Source organism: Myotis daubentonii, chromosome X (genome assembly GCF_963259705.1).
Source record: "Myotis daubentonii chromosome X, mMyoDau2.1, whole genome shotgun sequence".
Classification (NCBI taxonomy): domain Eukaryota; kingdom Metazoa; phylum Chordata; class Mammalia; order Chiroptera; family Vespertilionidae; genus Myotis; species Myotis daubentonii.
Genome location: NC_081861.1, coordinates 58,584,861 through 58,600,284, shown reverse-complemented (window position 1 = coordinate 58,600,284; position 15,424 = coordinate 58,584,861). Strand labels below are relative to the sequence as shown.

The following is a 15,424-nucleotide window of genomic DNA, read 5'->3' as shown; positions in this document are numbered from 1 at the left end:
TTGTTTCTCTAGAGCACTGGGAAGCCAGTCATTGAAGCTTCACAGTTCTTGGAATGGGTCAACTTAGAGCCCCAATCCATGGTGTGGCTGGCTGTTCTGCATCGGGTCACCATTGCTGAGCAAGTGAAGCATCAGACCAAGTGCTCTATCTGTAGGCAGTGCCCCATCAAGGGCTTCAGGTAGGGAAAACAGTACCTGATGGAATGATAATAATTGTAAATAGGCCATGTTGCAAATAAATCATATATTAAAAATGTATTGCATAATAATATAATTACAGCTAATCTAGTGTACATTGGTATGTATTGTAATTCTATTGCACAACGTTTAACATTTTAAAAAATCTGAAATATTTTCTTTTGTTTTAGTTGTAGTGTGAAATATTCCAGACCTACAAAAATGTATAGAGAAGCCAAAGGGGGAGGGGGAGGGAACAGCACAGAAAGGGAAGTAATTTGCTTGTGGTTTCCCAGGGAGCATTAAGTAGAACTCAGAAGCCCCAGCATCCTGACATAAGAACATCTATGTACCAAATGGTATGCTGGCAAATGGCTCACAACTGACTCTACAGAAAGCAAGAAAGGAACCTAATTTTTAGCATTTGCTAATTTCCATGATGTAAATACTCCCACTGTGGCCGATGTCTAGCTACCCACAGGAGGTTGGGGAGAGATGCACAGTTGCACACTATTTATAGTATTTCCACCATGAAAATCCAATAGACATAAACAACCTCATGAGTTTTGAGTATTTATTACTTCAGTTTTTAATGTCATTTACTTAATTGTGAGTTTATAGAATTTATTTTTTTAATAATGGCTGTATTTAACAACCAGCTTAGAAAATCCCTGAAATTGTAACAGTTGGCTCTTGTGAGCTATTGTGAACCAGCTCCAGCATCCCACAGCGCTTACCCACCACCAAGCGTAAGGAATATAAAATTATTGCAGTACATTTTAAGTTCTCCTGATTACATTCCCATTCCCCTTCCACGAAAATAGCCACAATCCTGAAAATGACTTTCATCATACAATGCTCAGTTTTTTGACTTTTCAAAGCACTGATACACACCCCCTTTACAACCACCCAGTCTTTTTATAAGCAAATGAGGCAAAGAGGTAGAATGTGACTTGCCCAAGTTCACACAGCTGGTTAGTATAGATCTAGGACCAGATGTTGGCTCCTCTGACTTCTCAAAGTCTAGGCATTTCACCATTCTATATACTACTAGGCCTGGGCAGCTCAGCCAGGCTTTGGAACTGGATTTGAAGGGCTAGTCTACATTGGGTAATAATAGGGTTTATTATTTAAAAACAACTTTTGGGAATAACTTTTAGCTAACTTACCCAGGGCTGGTAGAATAAGCGGCCTTCATAGGAAAGAGTGACTTCTCCAATGTAGGTGGTGAGACTGGACTTTTTTGGGGTGATCCTTCTTTAGAAAGCTATTTGCTATTGTGAGCAATTTATACCTGCACCCCCCTTCACTTTAAAAAGGATGTTGAGACAGTGCTATTTCCCACACTTCCTAGGAGTCTGAGCATGTAGTTTGATGGAGACTTATGTTCTCTAGAATAAGGCTAGTCATTTAGTAAGGACTCCACTGCTATGTATAGGAGGTTGAGCATATTATGGCTCCATGCTCTACCCTCTCCTGATGTGTGTGTATATTTGGATGTTAGGGGAATGGGGAGGTCACTATAGTCCACTAGATACTCTGCCCTACAACCTCTCATCTCCCCAAGGTACCGGAGTCTGAAACAATTTAACGTGGACATCTGCCAGACCTGCTTCTTGACAGGCAAGGCCAGCAAAGGCAACAAGCTGCACTACCCCATCATGGAGTATTACACCCCGGTATGGAGCCTCTGGGCCGAGCGGGAGGGGGAGACAGCTCTCAGATTCTGGGCCCTTGATCTACTTGGCCAAGCACTGACTGACTGTATTCGGCTCTCCTGTGGGGAACATTCTCCCAGCAGTCCTGATGATTCACCAGTTTGGGGGATTCAAGCCTCTATGTTCTTCCAGCAGAGCTTCTCCATCACCAGGGCCACAGCTGGGTATAGGAGCCCAGGACACTCTCAGCCATTTAAAAGGCATTCACTGTTTTCCTGCAGAGAAAAGTTTCAGGAAAAATAGTGTAAGACAGTTCTAGGCAACAAGCTTCTGTTGCTCACTTTAGTTTTTCCTGCCTAGTTTCCTATATTGCTCCTGTCACCTGGTCTTCACCTGCTACTTTGTCATTGCTTCCATCTCTCTAGTTAATATCCAAGTTTGTCCTCAAATTAATTACTTAGTCTCTTGGGAGGGGGGGAGGTATGTTCTTTACCTGGGTCTCCAATTCCACTTGGTTTTCATTGGGTACTGTGCCCTTCATAGCCACCTAAGTCCACATTGGTCAACATCCTTGGACTCCAGCCACGCAATTTCTCCTCCACTGTGCTCAGGATCCACAGCTCCAGACTTAGCTGCTTGAGCTGACTCAGCTCCCTCAACTCGTTTATTTCATTCCATTTCATAGATACTCCGAAAGCCCCAAGCCTATGTCTGGGATGCTTATATTCCCCCACTGCTCTCTCCCACCATACCTCCCATTTTTCAACCTGTTTTCCCATAATCCATCTCTCCAAGCTATCATCTCTTCTCCAAATTTTGTTGGCACAGAAACATGTGCGACTCAGTGGGATCAGTAAATATTATAAAAGTTATGCATGGAAAACTGGCTCAAGATGGTATACTGATAATCCTCTACCTCCTGTTCATCTATGTCCCTAGAATTTTTGCAAATGATTCTTTAAAAATTAATGAATATATGTTCATTGTAAAAGATTCAAATTATATAGAGGTATTTAAAGTATAAAATGAAAGTCCTTCTCTCTCCTCAGCCTGGTCCCCACCCCTATGGTCCAAATTCTCAGAGACAGCCAGTGTTCATAGTTTGGCATGTGTCTTCCTAGACGTTTTTCTAGGAGTGGGGTGTGGTAGGCATGAACAAGAGTGGAGGACCAGTCACGTTCCCTGCTCTAGGGGAGCAGCCACACCTACCCCATCATGTCCCAAAGCCTTTAAGGTAAGTCCTTTTCCCCGCTGTCCCCTCAGACCACATCCAGTGAGAATATGAGAGACTTTGCCACAACCTTAAAGAACAAATTCCGCTCAAAGCATTATTTCAGCAAACACCCTCAGCGAGGTTATCTGCCTGTGCAATCAGTGCTGGAGGCCGAGTACAGTGACACGTGAGTACCAGTGGCTGGTGGGAACTGTGGACAGCCTCACTGAGCCTGGGTTTAAGAAGGGGCAGAGTGCCATGTGGGCTAGGGGAGTGCTCCAGGGCAAACCCAACTAGTGACAGAGCAGTTCAACTTGTGCCTGACTAGGAATCCTGCCTAAGAACTAGACCCTGTAAATCCAGTCTCTGTATCCTGTTCCCATCATCTCTTTCCCATCTCACTAATTGGGGGAGGGGGTGAAGAAACAGGTTGCCCAGCTGCCCAGTCTTTGGTCCTCTTGAGTCTTTGCTGCTTTCTTCTAGGCCGGCTTCTTCCCCGAGGTTGCCACATGCTGACACACACTCCCGCATTGAGCATTTCGCCAGCAGGTACCACCAGGTTTGGGGGACAGGGATTATAAGGAATCTCATGGGGAAGGGGTTTTTGGTTGGGGCAAAGAGAAAGGAGTCAGGGCCGGGGGGGGGGTGTGCACAGTGGGGTATGTGGCAACCAGCGAGTCCCAACACTTAGGTGTGGTTGGGACAGCCCCCAAAACTAATATTCTATTGTGGGATTAGAATGCTTGAGATGAAAGCAGGCCCCACATCCTGTTTTCCCTTCTGTTGCTCCTCTTTTTTCCCAGGCTTGCTGAGATGGAAAATCAAAATTGCTCCTTCTTTAATGACAGCCTGTCCCCAGATGACAGCATGTGAGTTTTCACAGCTGCTCCTTTTCCAGGAATAGCTAGCTCTCTTTAAGATCCTTCTGCCACTATTTACTTGGGAAGGGTATATCCTCCAGGGGAGGGGGGATGGTGGTTAGGGTATTTGATACCCTAAGGAAGGAAGACTGCTTTCTGAGCACAGAGTTTAGAAAGAGAAGCAGTCTGCCCTCTATTAACTGAGCGGGGCTGTGTGTGTGTGTGGGGGGGGGGGGATGAATGATGAACTACCTCCCTGCCATCTGCCCAGATCCCTTTCTGTTGCACGATCCCATCCTTTTATCCCAGCTTTGAGAATGAAGACTGTTTTCATCTAACTTGGCAGAAATGAGCCATTACCTTATGCTCAGGATGCCGAAGGCCCAGATAGTGCCACAGCAACCCTGGGAGATACCAGGGACGTGACTGAAGTGTGGCCAGAGATACTCCCTGGCGCTATAGCCCCAAGAACAGGCCCTGCATCTCTAGGGAGGTATCTGGCCTGCTCAGAGGGCCTAGGAGCTGCTAACTACATGGATCAATCTGGCCCTGACCTGGACTAAGGCAGCCAGTGATCCTTCTGGGGATGGGGAAGTGAAGGGAAAGTGGGGTAGAAGAATAGCACAAACAGGGAATCATTTCCCATAGGGCTTTAAGAATCCACAAGCCCCAGCATACTGGAAACACTCTGTCCTAATATATACCAATCATGACCTCTGCCACCTTTGAATACTTCCATTCCTCGTAAACCTAAATACATAGTCTTTTCCTTTTCTACGTGACTTAGAATGGAATCCTTCAGCATGCATTTCCAGAGGCCTGAACTGGGAGCTGAGAACTCATGCCCTGAGCTGTTTCAGTGCCCAGCCATCTCCTTTCCTCTCCCCACACCCATGCAGAGACGAGGATCAGTACCTGTTGCGGCACTCCAGCCCCATTACAGACCGGGAGCCAGGCTTCGGACAGCAGGTTCCATGCAGCATGGCCACAGAAAGCAAGGGGGAGCTAGAGAAGGTCCTGGCCCACTTAGAGGATGAGAACCGGTGGGTGTGGCTATGACACAGATCTATGGGGATTCTAGAGTCAGGCAGCTTGCAAGTCCTGGCACTTCTACATCCTACCTATATGACTTCAAACAAGTTATATTCTGTGACCTTCCATTTCCTCATCTGTAAAATGGGACTATTGGTAATAGTACCTCCCTCCTAGGGGCACTTGGGAAGATCAAATGATCAGGCATATAATGTGTTAGCCAGTGCATAGCTTAGAGTAAGTATTCAATAAGTGCAAGCTAGTCTAGTAATTATTTTAACCCTTTGTACACCATAAGCATCTATAGACGCAAACGAGATAAAAGCATCTTTGGATGCGTGGCAGTTAACTGGTTAAACCCCTTTAACTCAACCCAAATATTTTCAAGTACCCACTAGATGCAAGCAGAAAGAATACAAACCCAGAGAGTATACATGTCTCTGCCCTCAGAGAATTTTCAGGGTTGGATTGGAAAGAGATACCTACCACTAAGTTAAAATAATAAAAGAAGAGGAAAGTGACACTGCATAGCATATTTGAGGACTGGAAGAGCAAAGGTGAAGATGACAGGAATGGTATTAACTCCATAAAGTATTTATGACAGCAGGGGCCAGAGGATGGTCCAAGCCACTTTGGGGGCATGCAGTATAATCCATAGAACAGTGCTTCTCAAACAATAGTGAGCATACAAGTCATTTAGAGAGCTCGGTAAGGTGCAGATTTTGATTTACAGGTTTGGGTAGGGGCCTTAGTTCCTCTGTTTCTAACCAGCTCCCAGGTGTGCCCATGTCACTGGTCCACAGACTGTACTTGTAGTAGCAAGTCCTTAGAACAGGGCCAGTCTGCAAGGTGTTTGTTACTGGTTCAAAACAAGATAAATATAGAAATAGAGAGTAAATTTTTAGAAATGCTTATTGACATTGCCATGACATCTCAGCACATACTTAGTGGATTTATCTTCATTAAATAGGGTATAGATCACTTTGTTGTTGAACTTGTGTGGCAAGTCATGTAAGGTGTGAGCTGTGTACTAGCCATGCACATTCAGACCACATATTGGTCCACAGTGGATTGAAAAATCCCCCTAGTGTTTCACTATGGATAGTTATTTTTTGTTAAATTTTTTTTTCAATTACAGTTGACAAAATATTATATTAGTTTCAGGTGTATGACGTAGTGATTAGATATTCATGTAACTTACAAAGTTATCACCCCATAAGTCTTCACTATGGATAGTTTGAGAAGCACTGCATAAGAGCAGCAGTTAGTAGGCCCTGGGAAACAATGGGGAGAAAATAATTCTGTTGCCAAAAAAAAAAGTAATGTCCCCAAAGCAGATGATCTCTTTGGAATCTGTGTTCTTGATGACTCAACATGGGTGTTCAAAGTAGGCCAAAGAGTAGGGTAGTTGACAAAAGAGGGAAGATGGGTGATATTTTGTTTATGTTATGTCTTCTAAATATCTAAAAACACAGAAGGTGAGTCAGTGGCCATAATGCCTCATTTTTTGCAGACTGTATTTCTGCCTGATTTTTAAGGTTAGAATCAATCACCTAAGTAGCACATTAAAGCCCTGATATTTGTTATATGAAATAATAGCTCTCTCTGCTCTGAGGCCCAAGGATGGCAGAATAAATGGCATATGTGCTGGAAAGGAAGTGGATATAGCCATTTAAGCAAGAACACGGCTGGGGTGGTGGTGGGGATGGGAGAGCCAAAGTATTGCTCACACCCAGATATGAGGGATCATTTGGGACCGGGATAGTCAAGAACTCATTAGGGCCATAGATCTTGGCTTCTTTGTCCGTGGCAGGATTCTCCAGGGAGAGCTGAGGCGCCTGAAGTGGCAGCATGAGGAGGCTGCTGAGGCACCCACCCTGGCTGAGGGCTCTGTTGAGGTGGCACAGGACCACCGCAATGAGGAGCTTCTGGCTGAGGCACGGATCCTTCGGCAGCACAAGAGCCGCCTGGAGACACGCATGCAGATCCTTGAAGACCACAACAAGCAGCTAGAGTCCCAGCTGCAGCGCTTAAGGGAACTGCTCCTGCAGGTGAGGCTGAAGCCAGGGGAAGGGCCAGTGTGACCCCTTCAGGGGGTAGAGATGGGTAGCAGTGGAGTAGATATGTGACAACGGGGAGGAAAGAAAGAACTCCTTGGCCATGGCTGTTAGATGGCCTTCTGAAGAGAACTGGACTGGAAATTGGGGAAGGAAAGGAAAGGGAAAGGAAGGGAAGGGAAGAGAAGGGAAGGGAAGGGAAGGGAAGGGAAGGGAAGGGAAGGGAAGGGAAGGGAAGGGAAGGGAAGGGAAGGCCAGGCCTGGTATGTTGCATTACTTGGCCAATTCTCTTCCATCTAGCTTTCACTCCATCCTTGTGTGTTACTCTCAAGCCACTGTGGGGTCTGGGGTAGAGAGAGGACTTCTGAGAGCTCACTTCCCTATAACCTATTTGAACCCAGTATTGAAAGAACAAAGTTCAAAGAATCATCCCAAACTGATTTTTCTCTTATGTCTGCTGGAAAGAATCAAGTTTGAACATGCTTGGCAAGAGCAAGATTTTTTTCTGTGAAGGGAGCTCTTTTTACTGTTTATCCTTTTCTTCTTTGAGAGATAGTGTATATTATATAGTGTAGCTCTAGAATCAGAATGCCCTGTGTTTGAATGTGGCTCTGCCAATTAGTGACTGTGGGGTGTTAGAAAAGTTACTTAGCTTCACTAATCCCTGGTACCCTCATCTGTCAGATAGGGATAATAATATACCAACTTCATGGAATTGTGGTGACCATAAAATGAGATAATGCATTTAAAGAATTTAGTACAATGCCAGGAATATAATAAACACTTGATAAATGTTACCTATTGTCATTATACATACCAGTTGATACCACACCCTGCCTCTTCCCCAGATCCTCCAAGGGATGTCCTCTAGATGCTTGGAGGTCTCTATGATATGTTATGAATTGAGGATCAGGTGTGCAACTCCACATTTCTAGAGAGAATTTGTTTTTGAACAGCATAATTATAGCTGACATAACAACAAGAGACCCTTAGGTGCAATGCCATTCTTATAAGAACTGGGGGACTTTGATACATCTTATTGAAGGAGGAAGGTAATTGGTAATTAAATATTCTAAGAAATTTCCACAAAGGGTAGGCCACTCTTTGGGGCACTACCAAAGTTTCTTGAAGTCCAAGGGCAAAGGGATGGACATGAGGTCTCTAAGGCCCCTTCTAAGTTCAGGAGTCTGTCAAAGTAAGGTCAGGAAGGCAAAGCCACTTAAGTCATGCATTACCTCTTCCTAGCCACCCAATGAATCAAATGGCAATGGCTCTGCAGGCTCGTCCCTAGCTTCCTCTCCACAGCAGTCAGAAGGCAGTCACCCCCAGGAGAAGGGACAGACTACTCCAGACACTGAAGCTGCAGGTGAGTTCCCCCAGCCCCTTCCTCCATGCTTTGTCCTGCCCCAGATCTCCTACTTAAAGTTCTGCTAGGGCTGGTTCTGGTTTCTCCTCGTGGCTTTGAGCCTAGCAGCATGGATGATTGGCTTATTGACTAATTAATTCTTTTTTTTTTTAATTCTGCATATGTATATTGAGCACCATCCATGTAGCACCACCTGAGAAGACACAAATGCTGTGGGTTTGCCCTTCAGCTTGTGGTGTCCTACTGCAGCCCCTTTGCTTCATTAGGGAATCTCTAGTTTCCTTTCCAAATTTCTCTTTTCCAACACAGATGATGTGGGGTCAAAGAGCCAAAATGTCAGCCTGTGCTTGGAGGACATTATGGAGAAGCTTCGCCATGCCTTCCCCAGTGTGCGAAGCTCTGATGTGACTGCCAACACACTGCTGGCCTCTTGATGGAGCCATATCCCCATGCTATAGTGCATAGTCCTCTCCTAGTTCTGTCAAAGCCTTTCCTCAGCCTTCACCCAATCTTTCCAGTCCCCACTGGCCCCACATTTCTCAGCCAGAGTTATTTGGGCTCTAGGCAGCAGCAGAGATCTGGTGGTATGTGAGGTGGGTGTGTGCAGGAAAGGAATGATTCCTATGACTCCAAAAATGTGCCCTTTAATCTTCAAGTCTGAGACTGGTCCCCTAAGTACATTTCTATTGCAGCCCAGGCAAATAGCACTTGGAGGCCACTCAGATGGGGAGCAAAGAAGCTGCCTTGCAGAGCTAAGTAATGCTTGCTGTTTCCTTTTCTTCTCCATGGAATTATGGAGATAGGGAAGCCTAATGACCCCAGGGTTCCAACATTATGAATCCATAGGAGTTAGCCCTATTTTCTGGCCCAACTCAGAAAGGTAAAAGGGTATCCCTGAGACAACCCCTCTCCATCAAAGTGCTCCTGAAAAAAATCTGGGGACAGCATGTGTCATATTACTTCAGCTCGAGGGCATACCTCTAGCCATCCTGATGCTACCTAGATGTTGTTTCCTCCTCAAATATCTTTAGTTCCTCTGCCTCAGACCTCTACTGGCAGACCTTTCTCATGGGGACGGGAACAGTTCATTCTAGGTCCTATTTCCACCTTACATTTGGAAACATTAAAGAAATACTTATGGGCTCAGATTCCACCCCCACCCCCCATCCTCCTCTTTCCTAAAGGCCTCAGCATCATGAGAGAACAGCTGAGTTGCTTTGAAAATCCAGGTGAAGCCACCCTTGGCTCTTCTGAATCTACTTCACAACCCTGGGGGAGGGGAAGCAACTTACTCAGCAAGGGGGTCTTGCTCTCCTCGGGTGAGAAGAGGAAGCCACCAACTAGCCTGGAAGAGTGTGACTGCCCAACAGCATTTCTTCTTTTAGACTGAATTGGATGAGGTGGCTGATTGTCCCCAGCTAATCCTAAGGCAGATGCAATGGGCCACCCTGAATAGTGGCCTGTTCCTAGGAGCCACTGACCATTTTCCATCCAGGCAACAGCCTGGCCTTCCTTTGCATAAAACTATTCTCTCCAGAAGGTGAACCCAAATCTCAAACTGAACTAACTCTTACTAGGCAATGTATACCACGATCCCTTTATCCAGAAACTATTCAGGGTAGATAGTGGGGGAGGGGGAAGTGACCTTGGGAACAGAGTCAGAGCCCACTGAGGCAGCTTTCTTTCAAAAGGAGCTTTATAACCTAGAGCCCTAAAATTGACTTCATTTGCCTAAATTTAAATACATACATATCTATCCTACATATCTACTGTATATCAGTACTCCTCTGGCCTCACTCACACATTAAATTCTAATACCTCTTGAAGTATTAATGTTCTGCCTTGCTTTTTGTTAGCCCAAGCCTCTGGTTAAACAGATAGATGTATCCTGGCTGCTCCCCTAGGATATCTCTCTATTCATGTTTGGGGTGAGCTGTCTTTAATACCAAAGCAACAGAAGCCTGTGGCCATAGAGGAATCTAACAGGAAGAGTCACTCTCTTCTCTTTACTCACTGCAAATCTTGTTCTCTTGAGACCTGAGCCTTGGATGAATTTTTTAGGGCTCCTCTGAATGATGCTTCAGATACCAAAATAGAGCAAATCTAAGCTTTACCTACCCCATGCAGAAAAGAAGTAACAAATAGGCTTTTAGTAGCCTTTGTAAAAGGCTAAGACACAGAATACATTATCTAGCCCCTTCCAGTTCTTAAGTCTGGCTCAGGTCCATGAAGAAAGCTGTGGTTGCCACTGAGGTCAGGAGGGTATGAGATGCTTGGGGTGCTGTGTTATAATCAAGCAGTATGCCAGTGGATATAGCTTCTGGGAAGCTAGATTTATCTGCTGCATAGGAGGGAAGGCAGCAGCTTGGATCCAAAAGCCTAGGATTGCCTCTTTCTAGAATCACCACAGGGCATTAAGCCAAAGGCCTACAGTGTCAGACCTCATCACAACATCTACCTTATTGCTCAAGAGGTCTCTGGGAAGAAGGACTTAGGTATCCGGATATATGATGAGCAGGTGGTAGGTGGGCATTAAACACGGAGCCTAGGCATCTGTCCATGAGTGGGGGGAAGCTATATTTGTAGTGGCCTAGATTGTGGGCAGGAATGGGATAGAAGAAATTTGCTATAAAACAGAAAGCTTGGGTCTTTGAGGTTTATGGCTGCCTAAGCTTTAGGGGGTCAGATGTTATAAAACAATCTTTTACCAGGGAAATCCTGGAAAATCCTTTCTGTAACCCTCACTCCACTCAAGAGATCCAGGGCTGCTGAGGGCCTGTGGCAACTGCAGTGGGCCAGGCATAGTAGAGAAGATGTAGATTTTGTTATGTAGGATTTGTGCTGTTAGGTGGACTGAAGCAACAGGTGAAGTGTTGAATTCTCACTAACAGGGTTACTGACACTTTGTGGTCCTGTTTTTACCTTAATGTCCGAGGTAAGTACAGGCATACCTCCTTTTATTGCACTTCATTTTGTTGAGCTTCACAGATGTTGCATTGTTTTTACAAATTGAACGCAAGACCCTCTATCAGAAAAAAGATTACAACTCACTTTATTGTGGTAGTCTAGAACTGAACCCAAAATATCTCCAAGGTATGCCTGTTTATCTCTCAAAGCTCCAGTGACGGTCACTACCTCATGTGCAGGCAGTTTTCCTGTAGTGAGGTAAATGGATCCTTGGGCACTGTGAATCCAAATTAAGGTGACATTTACTGAGATGTGGTGTATGTCATTAGGCATCTGTCACGTATGTGTTTCCTGGAGGTATTGTGTGTGATGTTGCATAGTTTATGGCCCTCAACTGAAAGTGTGGTGAAGGGAGTTGCTGGGTAGACAGCCTGAGGAAAATGTCTGACTTGAAGAGTTAGCATCTGTGATAAGAAACGTGTTTGCTGAGGTTGTTGTCAAATAGTATCAATAAACAGTTAGGATTGATAGGCCAGTTATTCTCAACGGAATCTGATATAGGCCAAAAAGCCATTTTGAAGGTACCTCTGCTTGTAGTGAGAGCATAGTGGGGTCATGTTGACTGGAAAATTGTTAGGGAAGTCTGACTGGCTGGAGGACATGTGGCTGTTTGTTGTATGGAACCTTAGGGAGGGCCCTACCCAGGAAGACATGTGCCCTTCCCTCCAGAATGGAAAGGCTGAAATCAAGGCTTTCAAGTACCCATTTCCTTCAAGGCCCAAAGTTTGGAAATATTTTATTGTGGAGAAACCTGTTTGACTTTATCTGTTCCAGGAACTGGGCTGTTAGGTTACAGTAATAAGAAATCCTGAGGACAGGCAACGGCCAATTCTGGGAGATGGTTTGCCTCCAGATTCATTTTAAGGAATACTCATACTCTCTGAGGTGGTGTGTTCAGGCTAGGGTGTTCCTTCAATACACATTCTCAATGGTAGACTTGTGGCCTCTGAAACCATTTCAGGCCAAGAATTTCATCAAAGTTTCTTTGACATAGGTGACAAATAACCAAGGAAGTAGCTGCCTTAAGATAAACAGCCCTGGAAGAGAAAACTAGAGGCCTTGCCCTAGAGCTGTGGAGACTTAGTTGCTCAGCAGGGCACCTCTATCTCTGGGACTCCCTGCCAAATCTGGCCCTAGGAACAAAGGAATATTTCAGTTCCTTCTTATGCTTTTAACACCCATGGCTGTGGGAGAGGGAAAGGCTCAAGGCCAGGGCTCAGCTCCCAGCCTCCATCTCCTCCCACAGCTGCTGCATTTGGCGGAGGGACCTGCTGAATGTCCTTGTTGTCCCCAGGGCAGTATTGAGGCTGGACTGAAGCCTGCTATGCTGCTTGCTGGCTGCAAGAACTGGTCACGAGGATGGGAGTTGGGGAAGAGATTCGGGGGAGATGACAAGGGTGACACATAAGTCTGGAAATGTTTGAGACAAAGAGGCAGGGCTGGGAACAAATTAGTTAACTTTGATTGCCACTCGCTGTGGTGCTTTTCTCCTTTCCCTTGAAGTCTTCTTTGAAAAGAATAAATTTGTATTTGTTTACTTTGGTTCCTCTGGTTATATATATTCTTTGACTCTGATATTCTACACCCTTCTCTTATTTGTGTGTGGGAAGAGAAGGTGGGCCAAGAAGCCACAGCAGCACTGCAAAACATAGGTTACCAGATGAGTCCAATACGTACTGGACCAAAAGGACTACATCCACCACAGTTACCTGAAGTGGTTGCTTCTTAATGCCCTATACACATTAGCTAGTTATACCCTCACCAAATGAGCTCTTATGGCAATGGTTCTTCAATACCATTCTCATTAATCTGAGGAATTTTTTTTACCAGCCTGAAACAATATACAAAAAAGAATAATGCAGTAAGTGGCCATAAAGTTACATTTATTTAATTTAAAGGTCTATTCTCTAGATTATATGTATAATGTCCTTGTAAATAATTGGTGGTGATAGTTTCTTATAAATGCCATTTTCTGGCAAAATAAAACTCTGCTAGTCCCTCTTTGGTACCACAGTTTTTCTTTTTTCACCAATCTATAACAGCACTGTCCAATAGAAATAAGCCACATATGCAATTTAATACTTTCTAGCAGCCATATTAAAAGGTAAAAATAAACAGGTGAAGCAAATTTTGCAAATATATTTTATTTAACACAGTATATCTAAAATATTATTTCAACATGTAATCAGTATAAAATGATTCTTAATGATATTTTAGGTTCCTTTTTTAAAAGAGAAGTCTTAGAAATTGTGGAACAGGCTTATAAAGAAATAAGAAACCCACATAGATGCAGACAATTTATTACTTAGAGAGACAGCAAAAGCAAGAACAGCAATGGTACTAGGTCCCTGCATCCCTTGTCCCACAGGACAACAATGAAACAAAAGGAGCCTTATGACATGTACCGTGGATGCTGGGGTACCTTGCTGCTGAGTAGCCAATTCCAAACTGCAGCTAAGCAGTTTTATGGCCTGCAGATGTCCCCTTTGGTGCTGGGGGGCAGGCATAAAGTGCCATGCCTCACCAGAATGAAGGAGACAGATGAGAAACTGCCTCATGGCAGCCTCCCTCAAGATAAGGAGGTGAGTGAGAATGATCTTGTAGGAGCTCCTTGTGAGACTGCCTATCTTCCCATGTTCCTATAGAATTACAGGGCATTCGCCAAGGCCCAGAGCAGCCTGCATTTGAGCCTTGCCTATGTGACCTATGAGGATAGTGTGAGGTTGCTAGGCCATTGGCACAGAGCAGTCCCCCTATAGAAACCCTGTGTATATTTTCTGCTTGCTACACATCTCAGTTCAGGCTAGATATATGCCAAGTGTTCAAAAGCTGCAGGTGACTAGTGGATACCATGTTGGTCAGTGCAGGTCTGTAATATACAAAAGTCAGAATCACTGGGCTATTTAAAAAAAAAAAAAGACTTCGTGAGGTATCATATATGTGTATGTTGGGTGGGATGGAGAGTCAGGGTGGCAATATGCCTTGTGGGACTGGAGTGCAATGGCAAAGGAGTTGCCCAGGATTACAATGAGATATGGTATTGGAAGGAAAGGCCACTGCAGACACATGAATTTGACCTTGTCCCTTCCTGTTATCTTCCCTTCCCCCTTGCCTCTCAGCAGAGCTCTGGCTGCAGTAACAGAGACTAGATAGGGTTCTTTTACCTCTCTCACCCTTGGATGCCATGTATGGCATATGTGCCACCCTCACTGATCTCAGTCTCTCCAGCCATGTGCCCTGGGTACTTTTTATCTGTTTCTGTTCCAGTCCCCTGCCTTCCTTCATCTGAAAAGGCCTACCTTCTTTTTAAACCCTACCTCTTCTCCCACCTTCTGCCTCTGACACTCAATTCCTTTTCCCCATTCTCTTCTCATCTTTTAAATTCTGGGTTTCTGCGGGGGAGGAGGGAGGTAATATTTTTATATCATTTTGGTTTTCAAGCTGTCCTATAACTTCTCACCTAATCTTGGCTTCATTTAGTTTACCCTTAACATGTCTATCTCCCTTAATTCCACTTCTTCCCTGCATTAGTTAGCCCCCAGCATTCCTTCTGTCTTTATCCCTCCTCCATAGGCCCTTCCCATACATATTGACCTCCCCTTCTCTGCCCTTGGCTTACTAACTTCAATTTGTAATTGGAGTACCTGAAGTGGCAGAGAAAATTTGTGAGTACATTTACCAGAGAAACACCAACTTCATCAATTGGGACCAGACCTGGGTCTAGCTGGACTACTTCCAGAAAACCCTCAGATGCTTCTTGGTAATAAGCATTATCACCCTTGATTTCCAGATAAGGAAATGGAGGCTCTAAGAGGTATAGAAACATGTCCAAGGTGAGCAGTAGAGCTGGGATTTCAACCATATGTTCATTCCACTAAAACATAATTCAATAAAAATATTGGAGCTCTATGGTTAATATGAGATGATTTGCTTAGTTCTTTAGGAGTTATCCTAGGAGCTCTTTAGAAGGAGCTCCAGTATTGACAGCATCTTGTGACATTTCCTAATCATAGTTAACTGCTTATCTCTCCAGTTTCCTTTTGGAAGTGGTTTAATAAAGTGACAGCAATCCATTTAAAATGAAGAATTTATTT

General features: G+C 44.5%; 1 protein-coding gene across 2 annotated transcripts in view; it reads left to right on the top strand.

Annotated features, from left to right (window-relative positions):
* The window catches only part of DRP2 (dystrophin related protein 2), a 31,719-nt gene extending 18,853 nt beyond the window's left edge, over positions 1-12,866 (top strand). For both annotated transcript variants that reach the window (XM_059678829.1, XM_059678828.1), the window contains exons 14-22: positions 13-179; positions 1,745-1,856; positions 3,099-3,235; positions 3,532-3,597; positions 3,852-3,917; positions 4,808-4,951; positions 6,754-6,991; positions 8,243-8,363; positions 8,673-12,866. In XM_059678829.1, coding sequence (XP_059534812.1) covers positions 13-179; positions 1,745-1,856; positions 3,099-3,235; positions 3,532-3,597; positions 3,852-3,917; positions 4,808-4,951; positions 6,754-6,991; positions 8,243-8,363; positions 8,673-8,797 — 1,176 coding nt within the window. In that variant the 3' untranslated portion in view covers positions 8,798-12,866. The remainder of the gene's footprint in view (positions 1-12; positions 180-1,744; positions 1,857-3,098; positions 3,236-3,531; positions 3,598-3,851; positions 3,918-4,807; positions 4,952-6,753; positions 6,992-8,242; positions 8,364-8,672) is intronic.
* The last annotated feature ends 2,558 nt before the right edge of the window (positions 12,867-15,424 follow it).